General features: G+C 35.7%; 4 protein-coding genes across 4 annotated transcripts; 1 reads left to right on the top strand and 3 right to left on the bottom strand.

The window, feature by feature from the left end:
• Positions 1-93: 93 nt before the first annotated feature.
• On the bottom strand, positions 94-1,362 carry LOC110854181. Its single transcript, XM_022102580.2, has 2 exons — positions 563-1,362; positions 94-492 (listed from the first exon to the last, which is right to left on the bottom strand). Exons 1-2 carry the CDS (start codon positions 761-763, stop codon positions 262-264), a joined length of 432 nt encoding a protein of 143 aa, XP_021958272.1. The 5' UTR covers positions 764-1,362; the 3' UTR covers positions 94-261.
• Positions 1,363-1,755: 393 nt separating this feature from the next.
• On the top strand, positions 1,756-11,965 carry LOC110853786 (mitogen-activated protein kinase kinase kinase 7). The gene is made up of 15 exons (XM_022102118.2): positions 1,756-2,432; positions 2,518-2,722; positions 2,802-2,872; positions 2,956-3,085; positions 3,220-3,297; positions 3,361-3,472; positions 3,574-3,648; positions 3,745-3,881; positions 3,952-4,038; positions 4,118-4,233; positions 4,318-4,675; positions 5,700-5,792; positions 10,871-10,995; positions 11,073-11,237; positions 11,304-11,965. The coding sequence occupies exons 1-15, from the start codon at positions 2,355-2,357 to the stop codon at positions 11,484-11,486; spliced, it is 2,013 nt and encodes a 670-aa protein (XP_021957810.1). The 5' UTR covers positions 1,756-2,354; the 3' UTR covers positions 11,487-11,965.
• On the bottom strand, positions 11,777-14,076 carry LOC110853787 (RUS family member 1). Its single transcript, XM_022102119.2, has 9 exons — positions 13,656-14,076; positions 13,418-13,578; positions 13,209-13,356; positions 13,105-13,123; positions 12,887-13,034; positions 12,618-12,820; positions 12,242-12,555; positions 12,095-12,164; positions 11,777-12,030 (listed from the first exon to the last, which is right to left on the bottom strand). The coding sequence occupies exons 1-9, from the start codon at positions 13,950-13,952 to the stop codon at positions 11,966-11,968; spliced, it is 1,425 nt and encodes a 474-aa protein (XP_021957811.1). The 5' UTR covers positions 13,953-14,076; the 3' UTR covers positions 11,777-11,965.
• A 90-nt stretch (positions 14,077-14,166) lies between these two features.
• On the bottom strand, positions 14,167-16,183 carry LOC110853994. Its single transcript, XM_022102380.2, has 5 exons — positions 15,640-16,183; positions 15,255-15,564; positions 14,918-15,174; positions 14,606-14,829; positions 14,167-14,535 (listed from the first exon to the last, which is right to left on the bottom strand). Exons 1-5 carry the CDS (start codon positions 15,902-15,904, stop codon positions 14,461-14,463), a joined length of 1,131 nt encoding a protein of 376 aa, XP_021958072.1. The 5' UTR covers positions 15,905-16,183; the 3' UTR covers positions 14,167-14,460.
• Positions 16,184-16,284: the final 101 nt, after the last annotated feature.

Raw genomic sequence — 16,284 nt, 5'->3', positions numbered from 1 at the left:
TGCAGATGAGGGTGACTAAACGAAAAAGCGAACAAATACATAAATAATTCAACTATTTAAGACTTAAGCCGTATTATTTCCAATCATAACAGGTTTCTAGTGTGAGAGTGACATTTGCTCAAAATTTTATTACTTAAAGTTTTTTTTATAAATTGAGAAATTATAGCTGTACTTATGATGTACACTTTAGTATTAAGTGTAAACTTTTGTGCTATTAAGTTGTACCATAGACAAATATTTTTGCAGGCTTTCCTTTTGACATTACTTGGCGAGGATGGTGACATCGTATTTTCGGTCCACACAACCAAACGTTGAATTTAATTTCTTGTCGGGACAAGTGCAGACGCCCTCAAGACATTGAACGCCAGAAAAACACTCTTCCGACGAGGAACATTTTTGTCCAGCTACGCGTTTGCAGGAACGAATGCCATTGTCATCGGATGCCATGGATGTCACAGTTCCATCCTCAAGGTCGTTGCAATTACAGGCACCCTATGACACAAAATTAATCATTAATAAAACCAACTTTTACGATATTTTAAAAACCCATCGTTTTTAGTACCCTTCGACAAGATGATCCTGCTGGGCAAATTTTCTCCACATTTTTCTCCACGACTTGCCAAGAGCCACCTGGTCCAACAGGAGCGGCTCCTAATGCACAATGACCCCCCAATTCGACATTAATTATTTGCTTATCTATAGCTGAGACCTGGTAGATCCAACCCAGAAGACAGAGAATTACAAGTTTTTGAAAAAGATACATGTTTCACTAAAGATATTCAGTATAAGTGCAGTCTGATCAAGTGTAAATATTGATCTGGTCGACAAATAATAGTTAAATTATAATAAGATCCCAATGGGGTCGTTATTCACAGAAGGTGTTCACTTCCACGAATGATGGGGAGAGAGTAAATTAGCTACATAAAACCTAGTATTGTGATTGCTGCTGGAAATTCCTGCCTGGAATCTGACAGTTGCATGCAGTTAATGTGTTATTGTCGAGTTAAACGAGTATTTAATGAGAATTAAATGCTAATTAGGTTTCAATGCCACACGGTTTGTCATTCGTGGACCAAGTAAATATGTGATTTGTTTGTACATTTATCTATGTACCTGACGATTTGGATAGAGGTTTCCACTGCACAATTAATTAGCTATAAAAATACAGATACAGATACTTATAATAATGAAATGACATAAAGCACCATCTTTTTATTTTCACAAGGTGATTTTTTTACATGGTCTATAAATATATTCTTCATACTTTATCATCACGTATTGTGAGCATGTAAAATGCATTAAATTGGTTGAGAATCATGTCTAAAAAATAGAGTTTATGCATCGAAAATATCATACATTGGTATGTTTCTTACCGTAGTGAAAACAAATTTTATTTCCGGTGAAAGTTAAATGTGTATTTTTGATACATGTTTTTTAAATTGTTGTTTGTCTTAAAAGCTCAAGTTCATGAACAAAATAAATGTATTAATGAATTCAACTTCATTCATTAAATGCAGTTATACATTTCTTAATGCTAATGAAATTTCATCATTCTCCACAAAACCAGTTAGCTTCAAGTCAACCAGAGACAGATCAAATTATATGCATATCGATGTACTACATATAAATGGATTAACAGAAATTAAAGGATGGACTTTTAACCATTTGATCCAACAACACACCACTCACTTTGATACATTCTACATACAATCCTTCATTGGGAACGAGATGACGCAATCATAATCATATCACAAAAGCGAAGAAAAAGTGCACTTTTTGGCAATATTACAAAGCCATTTCCAATTTTTGCAAAAAAAAAATCTCAAAATTGCGACTTTCACTAATTGGATATATTATGAGAAATTGTGCAAGTGAGTTGTGAGTAGACTGAATCCAGCGAATTAAAAGTTTACCTGTCATATGGGCCAGAGGTTGGATTTCACAGAGCCAATCTCAAATCCATTTTACGTCTGTTTATTGTCTAACAACAAGTCGCACACAATTTGTTAAAACAAAAACATTTCTAATGTTTATTTAATGAATATTTAATTGTTCCAGAGTTAATTGCGAAGTTATTTAAATCTACAATGTTTACAAAACGTGGTTTACTATGTGAGAACTTTGTACTAGCGGCACATTTTTGCGTAATAATTTAAAGAGATTTATTTTTTGAAATTTAGTTTAGTCCGAATGGAAATATTTTATTTTTTGGACAAACAGTGAATTTTAATTGACGATAAGTTAAATAAAAATAATTAGTCCGCAGTGATAATAATTATTCAAAGTAATTAGGTGAATGTGAGGGTTTTAGTGGAATTTTGAAGGATATATTCGTTATTTTAACAATAAACAAGATGACACGTACCCCAACGATAGAAACACCCCCAAGCTTTGTGGAAACTATCAATTTCCGGGACATAACGCAGCTACAAGTAAAATTTCGGGGATTTCTTATACAATTAATGCTATGAAATCATTAAGTAATTGCCACGAAGTAATTGTGATTTATTTTTTTAGGTGGTTGGAAAAGGCACGTTCGGTATAGTTCATAAAGGAAAATGGCGTGATAAGATTGTGGCAATTAAGAAGATCGAGTCGGAAAAGGAACGCAAAGCTTTTCAAATTGAAATTATCCAATTGTCCAGAGTTTCTCATCCCAACATTGTTAAATTATACGGATCTTGTGATGATCCCGTTTGCCTTGTTATGGAGTATGCAGAAGGTATTTAAATTATGGAACGGAAATATTATATTACATGTTTATAGGACATTATAAAATATTTTTTCGGATTTGTTTAAAGGTGGATCACTGTACAATGTCCTACACGGCTCTCCTCAAATACCTTACACTTTAGCACACGCTATGAGTTGGGTAAGTTGTTTTAAAAAATTACATGGCGAGTAACATTTTTGTACAGATAAAATAGATTCTATATAATAATGTGTTATGTGAAGGTACATCAAACTGCTTCTGGAGTCGCTTATCTTCACGATATGCAGCCGAAACCATTAATCCACAGAGATCTCAAACCCCCAAACCTTCTTCTTATCAATGGAGGGACCGTTTTGAAGATTTGCGACTTTGGTAAATTACGTAGTCTCTATTTTCTTCATTTCCCTGCTATAATTTGCAATATTATTGGAATTTTTAAACAAAAACAGTGAAACTCCTCAAGTTGTTCAGTACGTAACATTTGTTTCCTACATTTTGATTTGTAGGTACAGCCTGTGATAAACAAACGTATATGACGAACAGCAAAGGAAGTGCAGCCTGGATGGCCCCTGAAGTGTTTGAAAGTAAGTCGATAATTTAAGTTGTAACTTGGAAAAGTAATGATTACAATGCCCTTTAATTTTTAGGTAACGTGTATACGGAAAAATGCGACATTTTTTCTTGGGGTGTAATTTTGTGGGAGGTTCTCACAAGGAGGAAACCATTTGACGATATTGGTGGGCCAGCCTTCAGAATAATGTGAGTAGTAATACCTATATTAATGAAAGGCCGATGTTAAGCTGGTGCACGTTGGTGCACAGCGCTTCTACTTATATGTTTAATTATTAATTATCAATCAGGTGGCATGTGCATAAAGGCAACAGGCCGCCTCAGATTGCTGATTGTCCCCCTGCAATCGAACTTCTTATGACGAGGTAAGAAGGACACTTAATTCGATGAAAATCATTTTTACCATTCTCTCAAAGACCATATATTTTATGTCTATATAAAAACAAATATATATTCAACAGATGCTGGGATCCGAACCCAAATACTCGACCTTCGATGCGACGTATTAACGACGTAACTGGTAGAATCTGCGAACTTTTACCAGGCGCAGATATTCCTTTGCAATACCCAACGGCCGCTACAATGTCCAATTTTCAAGGTAGCATTAGTGAATTATTAATAAGTGTGCAGGTATTATGGAATAATTTATAATTTTGTGTGTCTAACAGATAACATTCCAGTGGAAACTGAACAACCAGACTCCTTCGATGAATTTAGTTACAGTATTACTCCTGATGAGGCCTCTGATGATCCACGTAATAATCCAGCAATATTATTAAAATTATTATATACTTGTTCAAGTATATAATAATCTGGTTTTGAATTTTTCTTTAGATTATCTCGCAAACACTGAGAACGGAGTTAGCAGTACTACTAGGTTCTCGAGTTGTAGTAGAAAATCTTTACCGAGTACTCTTCCCTCTGGACCCTTGACCATAGATGTGGATAAGGTATTCAGGGCATCACTTATTTTATAAAGACTCGTTTTATTTTAAGAGTTTATATGTGAAATCGATGTACTGATTTACTTTCAGAATGCCTGGGATTTTCAAGGAGAAAGTGATGATCTAATTACCTTCCAGCAACAACATCAGGAAAAACCTCATGTACCCCTTCGAAGACGATCGGAAATCCCAGCGTCTTCACACAATTCCTTTGTTCTCCGTCCCCCAGAGATTACTCAACCGTCAAAGTTTACTCCTAGTCTGAAACCTGCGACGGATGACATTACAATTGTCAACACTCATATTATTGACAAGCCACGTCCTATCCCACCACCAAAACCCTTGCCTAGTGATCGTCCAACCACGCTGAACTTACAACCTACTCCTTCGAAAATCTCCTTCACTGGTCCTGCTATAACTACCACCACATTACCGGTACCTCAACCAGGTAGGAGTCATACGCCAAGCCCAACTCATATTAGTGGGCAGGGTCATATTACTGTAAATCTTAGTCCTGTATCGTCGCCTACTCGTTGTCCAAATCCTCCTGGCTCTAGAGGAACTGTCACAAGTTCGCTGAATTTTCCAAGTCCGACTTCTAATAATGCTCCTGTCGCCAAAAGCCCTACTACTACCAAGCCTCCTTCATCACAATATCCTGGTACAGTCCCTTTAAAATTTGGCTGGGCAGATCATGTCTTCGGGCCAAAGAAAAAAGTTTCATCTCCCGGCGAATTAAATACTAGTAATAATAATAATACTCAAGAACACTCATCTTCAGCCGCAGCACCTTTCTACCGACCTGATCGACCAATTCCCAAACTTGGGTCTACCGAACATATCAATAATGCTTTGTATAATAATAATGCCCAAGTTCCTCTAGGATTTGAGCGGCTCCTGCTTGATTCCAAACAAGTTTATACTGATGTAAAGCCTGAAAGTAATAATGTACCTGTCGTATCTTTGTCTGCCGTCTCTCGGAAAAAAGATTCATGTCCGAAACCCATCTTTAAACGACATTCCGCTGACATGCACAATTTGATTGGAATGGCAAACGAAAATTATAATTTGGTTCCGAATATGCCGTCTTCTGGACAATTTTGTGGACGTGCAGGTGGAAACAGCACGAATTTAGAAAATGTCAGTGGCTTAGGTGGTAGTGCAGGACCTTCCAGCTTGGGGGCTGAATGTGTCGGTGACAATATGACTGGAACTCGTCCGACAGCTCCGAATCGTAAATTTTTCTGTTTTGCATTTTGTTTGTGTTTCTTGCTTTATTTGTTATAACATTGTTGGGCAATTGGGGTACTATCCGCGTGTGTATTTACAGCATTGTAATAATATATGTAGTAGCTATTTTTGTAGTAATATGTAATGTACTTGCATACATATTATTCTGTGTGAATTTTTCAGAGTGAAGTCAATATATATGTTTGTCTCATAACTGATATAGTATTTATTATTTTTAATAGGTCACAGAAGAACGGCGTCGGACGGGAGTGGAAAAATTGACACGAACACATCTCGTGGATCTGGCTCGTCAGGAACAAGCTTTGGAAATCGAGGTAATAAAATCATGCAAAATAAATAATTCTTATTTCCGACCTATGCTATGCATGCAAAAAATATCATGGGCGATTGGAATCGGGAGTGAAAAGTGTAAATGAACTGCTTATCATAATGTCATAAACAAACGTTCCGAAACTTTTTACTGGATGGTTCTCTCCTCATTCGTAAACAACATCACAACTTGCTCCATCCTTGAGACTTGGCTTGATCTTTATGGGAATCATCATCCTCTCGTTTTTTACCAACTTTTTAAATAGGCTACTGTTGTATAGTTGTTCTGTTAACTACGAATACACGACACGTATCGGCAATTAAGCTATTTTTGTTTCAGGATGACTCATATATATGAATCTGGCTGTAAGTATGTTGGGATCTCCTGCCCAGTTCCTTGTCGACTTGACTTGATTTTTTAACAAATCTTCTTCCTTTAACCTCGCTGTACATGTTTTTAAAACTACCATGGGACAGATGTTAGGCCAAAAAAATGTGTCGGGTGTGCCATATAATGCTTGCATATAGGTTCTTCAAACCAGCAATAATAATTTCACCGCTGTTGTATCTCGATATTTCAATGCGTAATTTCAGTCAGACCAGTTGAAACAAATAAGAGATAAAAATTCGGGTTTATTGAGCACATTGTCCGATCCAACGGACGTCGTAAGCACGCTCTAAGGGATTTGGAAAGAAAACTCTGTAAAGCATTTTACATTTATTTTGAGACAGAAGAAATTGCCGTATGATTTATTTCCTTTCAATATTTGCTCTACTTCCTTTTACTCAAAGGTTTGAAAGAGTGCTTTGACCCAAGTAAAGGTGGCTTCCGGTTATGAAATAAGGCTTTCTGTCAATGATAATTTATTATCTCGTGCAGTATTCCTTTGTATATATTTGACAAACTGGAACGTATTTCTTATAATTATCTAAAAAGTTATTTTTGTGTCATCATTATATACTCAATGTTATATAAATACGACACTAACATTTTTGGTGTCATGTTGTTCCTGTTGGAAAATCGAAATGGAACCAGATGCACATTTTTTCTGTTTGGTTTAGAATTTGTGAACCTATTTGACACAGTGTCCATTATGCACATGCACATATTTTTTTAGCCATAAAAATGTTTCAGACGTCTGGAATAATACTCTGATTAGCGCTGTTTTTACTGCTTTCCTAATTATAGCTTTTGTTCATTGACTTTTTTTTCATTCTTGCAATAAATACGTATTACTCCAAATAAATTAAAGGTTTCTTTTTAGATTAAATCACATCATTAAAGTAAAGTATGCAGGCTCCGATGAGACAAGGATTTACTTCTTTCGTCGAGAAATTAGCGGTTGAAAAGCATTATCGAGATTAAAATTGGAAACAGAAATTATTGCCGTACATTAAGATTTGTAAAAAGATATCGAATGTCTCGCAGGGCGTAGTTTCCAGTTTGGTTATTGCCAAAAAGCTTGATTAATTAGACTATAAAGCATAAACATTGTTTGAGATTCTTTATGATGATGCTCGCTAATAAATTGCGTGCTTTTGCTGCATACATATTCTCCTCCACCACTACCGAGTCAAACACCATTATTTCCAGACAGATAAGCTTGTTGACAAAAAGTGGCATTCGCAGTGTTACAATTAACGTAAATTATGGGTCGCGTATTGTGACTTATTTCTATATCTTTGCGAAATCGAGGGGAAAGAAAGTAAGCTTGTTGATAGAGTATGAAAATAGTGTGTGGTGGTAGTAACAATGCGCTCATATTTCTCATTCTATTTTTAATCCACACATTTAATGGAACCTTGCTTACGTTGTTTACTCGGTAAGTAAATAAATGTTTCGTCGCTGCAACAAAATGGGCAGGATGATGTATAAACTTTTTTTTAACTTAACCGGATTCATCAGGTTGCATGCACACCCGGTTTACTCATTCTCGGCCTCGGGTCATGACTAATACACATGCGACATGAATTTCTAAGGATTGAAGGTTGTAAAAAAAACGAATTTGAAAATATGTATGTAGACATATTTTTTTTAGTAAATATTGTTTTAGCTGAAAGAAGGAAAGAAAAGAAATGTGGGTGTGATAAAAGGTCTATTTTTAATTCGGTTATTTATGCAGAAATGTAATAGACGTTTTGTATATTTGATTGTAACGATTGCCATTTTCGCGATGATATTGCTGGCATACAATTGAAATCATATCATCATCCTCCAGGGACTAATTAAGAGGAAAATACTGTAGGCGTTTTGTACGTTGTAATTTATCGGACAGGTCCAATTTAGAATTTCGCACAACAGCCAAGCACTTTTAGCTGACAGTGACATTGTTCTACGACGTATAGTCGGATTGTAAATTTTCTACTTGAATTTGTCACTTGATTCTCTCTCTTGTCACTTGTACATATAAATTTATTTTTGCAAATCGTATTTATACAATTGGTTTGGAATTTTTCTTAAATCAGAAGTGCAAAACATGATAACAAAGTTTACGTAATAATAACCATCCCCAAAAGAAGTCTTTGTTCTTGTTTTGTAACATGTTATTTTTTTTGTTCGAAAGTCAACGGTTGGATGAGTCAGACCTTTTGAAGAGATAAGTAGTATGCATGTAGTACTTACTTACTTGCTGCATACATCAAACCAGACGCTAAAATGGGGTTATATAACTGCGGAATATTACTGGATGACTTAAAAGCAGAAGACGTAAACTATAAACACTTCATTAGTCGACGCACTCGATTCGAATTCATGATGTACACAAGGAATGCATAGCATTCAGTAATTGAAAGCATTATGTGCAGTTTGTTTTGGTGGCCCCGTATGTCTGCCATGTTCTTTTTATATAACAAAAACAAATTAGACCCACACAGATGCAGAGATTGTGAAGCTATCAGGTGTTGCATAAAGGAAATGGCAAAGTTGAAAGCATTTAACAAATGACAAGTATATTTTCTGAAGGATTTTTCCATTTGAACCGAATGAGTGGTAAAGAGGTTGACACATGGTGAAAACTAAAATGGTCATGTAAGAAAGAAACCGTGAAGAAAGGGCAGGCGCCGCCACTGCAAGTTCGTCTTTTTAGTAGTTGATCGTTAATGTGGATGGCATATGTTGTGTAACATCATATCGCATTTATTGAGCGTATTTTCTTTTTAAATTAATGTAATGAAGACATCATTGAGACGGAAATAGAAAAAGATATTGGTATTTATTAATAATTCAAATCCTCACAAATAGTAAATACGACAGATAGAGCTTGTAACAGCGTTTAAGAAAATGGGATTTTTGTATGATTTATTTCCGTCTTAAAAAAACTGTGATTATCGGAAGTGCTAAAGGACATGCACATGAATTTCTCATGCGATGTGTAACTTCTGTCCGATACGTTCACAATTTTAGTTGCACGTTACAACTTTCATTTCCTGAAAGAAATAGGACTGACAGGTACAGGATCTGGAGTTTTTCCATCAGCTACTTTTTTTTCTTGATCTGGTGCATTGTACGTACAGCATGACTCATCCCTGGTTCGCTCGTATGTAAGTTTATGAAATGACGAATCCAACATTTTCGGAGAATGTATGTATAGTTTAGTTATGCCCAATTTTTTCCCCTGGTTTGTTTGTGAATCTGGCAGTACGAGTTATGTTACGATGCGCAAACCTAATATATGATCCGAATCACTAACTTTTAGTGACATTAGGTTACAAATTTTGGCTTAGGATTTGAGTGAATGCCGATATGCTAGGTTGCATAATTAATTAATGATTGAATTCTATTATGCAAGTGCTTATGTACACATAAATATGTGGATTGGATAGAGACAAAAGACAGGTTTTTTTTTCAAGGAAAACTTTCTCCACATCGCATTATTTTGCACGGTTACAACTTTTGACACGTTAGTTTGGCGACATGATAATTATGTAGAAGAAGCAATTAAGTCGGCTTCTCAAGAAATACTTTTCAATACTTCCATAGTTCTCTGTGTAGTACAATTTTTGCACTCAATGTTCTAACTTTGACATCGCAAGGTACGATGGGTTACAAATGCAGTAGAATTAGGATAAGAGTGCCAAGAAGAACGGTTGCCAAAACAAGAGTCATCATATCACAGTCATCCGTTCAGAGTTTGGCGAGTGGCGTTGTGTTGGATGAAGAAAAGGTATTACATTTGCTGGATGGATGGATGAGGAGAGTAGCACACACGTTTAGCTTAGGTTACGTTTTTCTTCTTCTTCTCGTCACATTCCGTCCAAATGGCATATTTGAATTCGTTCCTGTATGTTGTAACCAATTGAACCACACCATCATCATGCGCCAACTCATCTTCAATCCTCAGTCGCTGAATGTGGCTGGTCTCCATCGCTCACGAAAGCGTCTCTCTTGATCAATTTTTACAACTTTCAGAGAGCTTGGCATTGAATCATTTGGCATTTTGATTTCCGACCGTCGTTTTTTTAACCCCATCATCATGATTATGGTGGTTGGTCGTTGGGGCTGCAGTAAACCATGATTTCGTTTTAAATGATTTGCTATTAGAAAAGTCTCAAGTTTTGAGTCGTCGGGAAGTGTTCTTTTTTTATTTCCTCGGGAAGAGAGAAAATTATTACTTTGTTGTCAAAATGATCTGTGCCTTTTCGTCTTGTCATCACAAGACCACCAGTGATAGTGATAGTGAGCAGTCCATCTTGGGCTTGTCTGTTACAGAGTCAGAGTCAGAATCTGAGGTGGGAGAAGGGTCCAAAAGTGAAAGTGATAGTAAATCAACCCCCTCACGGAATAAGTCGTCCCGTAGTAGTGGAGGGCAGAGAAAGAAGGTCGATGGCAAGGAAAAAGAAAGTGCCAAAAGTATGAGCAATCCTAAAGACTTGATGCAGCTTTTAGAAGCTAGGCAGCAAACCTTATGTGTTCAAAGTGAAAAGAGAAGTTTGATCTGTAGGGCGTTACAATGTCAGTGGTTACTGATTCAAAAGCATCTTGGTATGTGGAGAAAGTGGAGAAAGTTTTCTTGCATCATGCACTGTGAAAGAGATGAAGAGAGTAAGATGATGATTTTTATTGTGTATTTTATTTTCCCCACAGAAAGCAAAGGAGGTGGAGATTCCTTGTATGACAATGCATATTTGATGCTTGAGCCAGAATTCCAGCCAATTTCTCCTGCAACTGATATCTCAGAATCAATGAGAATATTTGAAGAGCATAAAAAGGTATCTGTTATTTTATAACTTGTAAATTTTCACAAGACAAGTCGCAATTAACAAATTGTTCGTTTCTTCTCATTTAGCTTGCCAAAGATTATCTTCAAACCCGTACCGAAATAGAATGTCTATTACAAGCAAAGAAAGATTTGGAACAACAGTTACGAGAGCAAGAAAAATATGGTCCTTTCGGAGGCCAACGGGATTCGCAAAGAATTCTTAAGGAGTGGAGAGAACTGAAAAGTGAAAATGTAAGAGTACCGATTATTTACAAAGATCCCTAACAGATTCTTCATATTGTTCTTTAATTCTTACAGGAAAGCTTGGTACAATATCATCGTAACTTGAAAAAGCAACTAGAAATTATCAAATCTCGGAAACAACCTGGTCATTCGACGGCTGGAACCCAAGAATTTGAACCAGAACCTGGATGGGTAATGGTGTCTAGAAAAGATGATAACAAGGACGCTCCTCCTCCTCCTCCCGGACCTGCTGAATAAAGAAAATTTATCACTTAACTTACGGATATATGTACGTGTACCTAAACTAAAAGAGTATGACGTGTGACGATATATATGCGGTGCTAATGACTTACGGCTATGATACAATTTGTGCATTTGACAAAGCATTTGTGAAAGAATGGATCGGGTATTTGCAAGAATTTATATGATTTTTGAATGCCTTTAATATGCCATTAAAACGGCAAGTATAAATTAGGCTTTATTAAGCGTAATTCAAGTACAATCGTTGTAGATTTTGATTGTTGTGACGCAGAATTGTCTTGAAAAGATAGGAATGAAAAGTATTTATTATATGAAATATATAACTACATATAGCCTTATATTTATTAATTAGTTTTTAAAATTATTGACTTTGCCGAGTATCGCAATACACGGAGGAATGTTGATGTTATACATATTTTTCGGATTGTAACAAGCGAAATAAATAATAATGCAGCGTTTTATATAAAAGTACAGAATCACTGGTTAATCCATTTTGCTCTCCATTCACCAGTATCCAAAGGGGCTTGCGAAAAAATGAAACCTGAAAATATATAATCACAGTATTTTATAATTCATCCTAACAAAATAATTTTGAATCTGAAAACCTTGATTTTTTGCAATTCGTTCAAAGTTCTCCCATTCTTTTGAAATCGTATCATCCATTGGATTAAGAGACTAAGTACACATAACATTTATATAATTTAAATACAAGATGTATATTTCACGTGCATTTTGAAATATATTATTCTTACAAATACATCAGATTTCAATATGGAAGACAAAGATTTTTGTACTGTAGACAGCTTCTGCGGATTAGATTTTGCAGTAATTGCCACTCCCAGAAATATTGCACGACAAAACGCCTCCAAAATGTCGCGAGGCTGAATGTTCTCATGTAAAACTATATTAATTTCTGATCCCTTGGGAATCACAAGGAATGACTTTGACGTAGAAATTAGACGCTCCAGTACCACTCCACGTTTTCTATCACCATTCTCATTGGCTCCAGATAAAGCAATGTCCAACGGCACGCCCATTTTTATTTGCAGACCACAAACGTCTGAATCTACGAGAGTCAAAAAATTAATTTATTGCCTATTGTTTCAAAAGAAAGTAAAAATAAAGTACCTAAAAGTCCACGACTACCCAATATGACACTCTCTCTTTGATTAATCACTTTGACAGAGGACACATTCCCAGAATTTATATATTCCTGGACACACATCAATAGCCTGGGACGATTCAGCGTTTCAATTTCGAGACATGTAACAGCTCTATAATTGGCGTATAGGTGAATGCATGTGAAAATTATATATAGTAGCCAGACAGCCCTACAAATTAGGAAATTAACACAATTATCATTTGAATCCGACACACACAAAATGAGATAACATTACATAATTTTTCCACTGACAATCGGTAGCAAAATCAGACTTGTAATCAATGCAACTAAATTTACAAGGGTTTCTTGACTTCCGTCTTTTGCAGAAACGTCCCCCATATTGTTAAATCTCGCTTGATGTTGCGTGACTGCTGCTCGTGTCGCTATAAAATTATGAATATTTAATGAAGCACTAATATTTAGTAATAACAATTTTCTAATAAGTAATCGTACCAGATCCTGCTACACCAACCTATATCACATTTTAGGATATATTTAAGCAATTGCATTGCTGTACAATTGTTTAAAAATACAACTTTAAACAGAATTGGACTTACCAACGCCCTCGCCACACTGGAAGAACATAGCACAAAAACCACCACACTGGTTGGAAATAATGGGGCAATTAAATCGATAAATGTCGCAATGTCGTTCAACCCGTCAGCAAACAGTCTCCATTTTTTGCAATCATGGTCCAATGAAGTTCTGAAAAACGTGATCAAGTATTAAAATATTATCAAAATGTTTGTAATTTTAAATGACTAACCCTTTTGCCCATGCAAACACAATCTGACCAATGTGTCCGCTCCCACTTTTCAATAACCAGGTTAGCGCAGCTCCCAAAGACGTCGCAGTCGCATTTCCAACGCCAACTGATTTCAACACGGCCTCGGTTGCAAGTGCTCCCGTTATTGAACTGGAAAACGCCTAAACAAGTAGAGATCAAGGAATTAGTACGAATAGCGATTTAAACTCTAACAAATTGTAAGAAATATTTTTTTTACCTGCAGAGTGTCCCAAATTTGGTAAGTCACATAATCCGCCGACACGGAATTTGGATACCCGAAAGGGAGAAAGACTTGACGCAGGGCGACCCTTATCGACTGGACCCATGATGACGAGGGCGACAGGGAATTATTTTTCTCGTCCAATTCCTCAACAACTTTAAAATCTCCTGCACCATCTAAAATATATTTTCGCGTGGAGGCAAATGCGCCACGATTTTCTGAAAATATAGTCGTGATCTTTGTGCCATGTTTTTTCTCGGTAGTGGGGACAGAAGATTCACCTTTGGAAATCATAATATCCTCGATTTTAAGATAAACCAAAATTGGCAAATTAGTTCTACTTCTAACTAAAAACAACTTTTGCAGAGATTTTCACACAATATTGGCAAATCTGATTGTTTTTGTTACACATCATCCATTTACCGGGTATGCATTGAAACATTTGTGTTTCAGTTTTGAGACGATGATGTTTGATGTAGAAATTCATAATGAAATGCATCTATGAAATTGAAATCCACAAAAAATGCTTTATTTTAGATTGTCAGCACAGTGTAAAAACATTATTAAATAAATTCTCATAAACCGTTTAGAAAAATGGTTATTAATAATTATTAAACAACAATAAGAGCAACAAAATTATAAGCCTATGAATAACTAATCTGGCCATTATTTCAGAAAAATACTTATCACTATTTAGTTAATATTTATTACTACTTTTTGCAGTAATTGGATTTATAGCATTTCCTTTTTGCAAAATATCAAACTTTTTGCATTATTAATGTCGATAAAATTGTGAAGCGTCTTACAGCTCATGGATAAAAGGTAAATTAATATCACTTGAAACTTCTGCTTTCCCGTTGACCCAAATTGTGTTCACCTGCAAGAGAATAATTGAACATGAAGTTAAAGTTAGAACCTGAAGCTGATAAGCATTATTACAAACTTACAGTTGACCCCAATAAATGACAGGAATATTCACTGTTGACCAAAGTTTTGCAACAATCGTAATGAATTCGAGCTTCCCCATTATGATTTTGAACGGTAAAACAGTCTGCAAATTGGGAGACGAATTGTTCCACAAATTCGAAATAATGCAGAGTCACATGAATCTTTGTGGAAAATTGGTCACTGAGATTTTTCATGTACCAGAGATCAACGAGCTTGTCAGAATCTGTGCAAAAAATTCATAATCAGCTTTAATTAAACTCTGAAAACAATGTATCAGTTTTGCGAAAGAAAGTATCGAAATTTATAATTACCACATAATCGAAGTTTAAATTGCACTTTTGGATTACAAAAAGCATGAGCAAGTTTTTTAAGCCGTCTAGAAAATACGACTTTTGCTGCAGAATTTTTAGAATTATTGCTAACGCATTCCAGAGGAAATCCACCCTTTTCATAAGGGAATGTAGGGTAACACCCATTGAGCATTATATCGTGAGGAATAATTGTTCCCGTATGCCTGGAGGAGATGGATGTCAATTCCGGTGTATATTTTGCAATGTCAAATTGGATTCTGAAAATACGCATAATGCACAAAGTTGTTATGCAATACATACATAACTTAGGACACAAAAGTTACAAATAGCAACTCACATTTGTGATATCAGTCCAGAAGATAAAGCTGTAGCTTTAATTCTAACATACTCTCCGAAATTATCAACCGTTTCTTCTGAAAGATCCACCATTTGTGAAATATGTTTTCGTAATACGACAATTTTTCCGAGGTCTTTGAGTTGCTGGATAAATCCAATTGGAAATTGAACATGGGATTCATTGCGATTTTTTTCAGAGTTAATGACATAGTTAAGATATCCATAGACTAGTTCGGTCATATACACTTTCCACGATGCAGAGTTATACAACGTTTCGAGAAATCCACCGGTGAGAAATGTACCCAAAACTTCTATAATATGCAAAATAATGCATGGATTGTGAGGACTAATTAATAATCACGAGCTTAATTTTTAGACGTATTTACCTGGAGTACACTTGGTCATGAAAAAACGTAGCGAAAGGTGCTTAAAAGATGAGATTCCATTGAGATCAAAATTGTTAAAAACGATATCCGGAATGTCTTGAACTTTGTTAATTTGCAGATTGCAATTTGTATTGGATAAACAAAAATTTCCAGAAGAAGATGTTGACGAAGTATCACTGTCCTCATCAAATGTGCAGAATAACGTGGATGCCGTTGATGGGAACGATAATTTCTCGACGTCCATTTCGATTAATGCACTTGCCATGATATCAAATTAAATCAAGACAACTAATTAATTGGAACAAAATTATTGTATAGAAAATAAGTAAGTTATCAGTAATAATTGTGATAAGTCGTAATTATTGCTGCGTCACTATTAAATGTGGACTGAAAAGGGGGAGTACTTAACGGGTTAACATGCTCGTGTGCATGATACTTATGGAATGATAGTAAGATTTAATGCTTGTTGTGCTAATGCCTGTTAGAAGAGAAAAGGGTTGTATTTTTGTCAAGAAGAAACCAAAATAGAGAATATTCATGGTATTCATTCACCTAATATTAACTGTCAACCCAGGTATGGACTATTTTCATAATTGAGATATACAAAAGGCCCGTGCTAGACGTTCCGTGTAGCCGTCTCACCAT

The sequence above is a fragment of the Folsomia candida genome, unplaced genomic scaffold, assembly GCF_002217175.1.
Source record: "Folsomia candida strain VU population unplaced genomic scaffold, ASM221717v1 Fcan01_Sc009, whole genome shotgun sequence".
In the NCBI taxonomy this organism is placed as follows: domain Eukaryota; kingdom Metazoa; phylum Arthropoda; class Collembola; order Entomobryomorpha; family Isotomidae; genus Folsomia; species Folsomia candida.
Note: the sequence above shows the minus strand (reverse complement) of the source record. Positions and strands in the feature narration are given on the sequence as shown.

What these genes read in the sequence shown, in the direction of transcription:
- LOC110854181 (XM_022102580.2), bottom strand. Translation starts at nt 763, where the DNA reads ATGTATCTTTTTCAAAAACTTGTAATTCTCTGTCTTCTGGGTTGGATC. An exon ending in CAGGATCATCTTGTCGAAGG is followed by an intron (nt 493 to 562) that starts GTACTAAAAACG and finishes TTTGTGTCATAG; the next exon opens with GGTGCCTGTAATTGCAACGA.
- LOC110853786 (XM_022102118.2), top strand. Translation starts at nt 2,355, where the DNA reads ATGACACGTACCCCAACGATAGAAACACCCCCAAGCTTTGTGGAAACT. An exon ending in TTTGAAGATTTGCGACTTTG is followed by an intron (nt 3,086 to 3,219) that starts GTAAATTACGTA and finishes TTTGATTTGTAG; the next exon opens with GTACAGCCTGTGATAAACAA. An exon ending in GAGAACTGAAAAGTGAAAAT is followed by an intron (nt 11,238 to 11,303) that starts GTAAGAGTACCG and finishes TAATTCTTACAG; the next exon opens with GAAAGCTTGGTACAATATCA.
- LOC110853787 (XM_022102119.2), bottom strand. Translation starts at nt 13,952, where the DNA reads ATGATTTCCAAAGGTGAATCTTCTGTCCCCACTACCGAGAAAAAACAT. An exon ending in TATTGAAATCTGATGTATTT is followed by an intron (nt 12,165 to 12,241) that starts GTAAGAATAATA and finishes ATGTGTACTTAG; the next exon opens with TCTCTTAATCCAATGGATGA. An exon ending in ACGAATTGCAAAAAATCAAG is followed by an intron (nt 12,031 to 12,094) that starts GTTTTCAGATTC and finishes ATATATTTTCAG; the next exon opens with GTTTCATTTTTTCGCAAGCC.
- LOC110853994 (XM_022102380.2), bottom strand. Translation starts at nt 15,904, where the DNA reads ATGGCAAGTGCATTAATCGAAATGGACGTCGAGAAATTATCGTTCCCA. An exon ending in TCTGGACTGATATCACAAAT is followed by an intron (nt 15,175 to 15,254) that starts GTGAGTTGCTAT and finishes GCGTATTTTCAG; the next exon opens with AATCCAATTTGACATTGCAA. An exon ending in GTCATTTATTGGGGTCAACT is followed by an intron (nt 14,536 to 14,605) that starts GTAAGTTTGTAA and finishes ATTCTCTTGCAG; the next exon opens with GTGAACACAATTTGGGTCAA.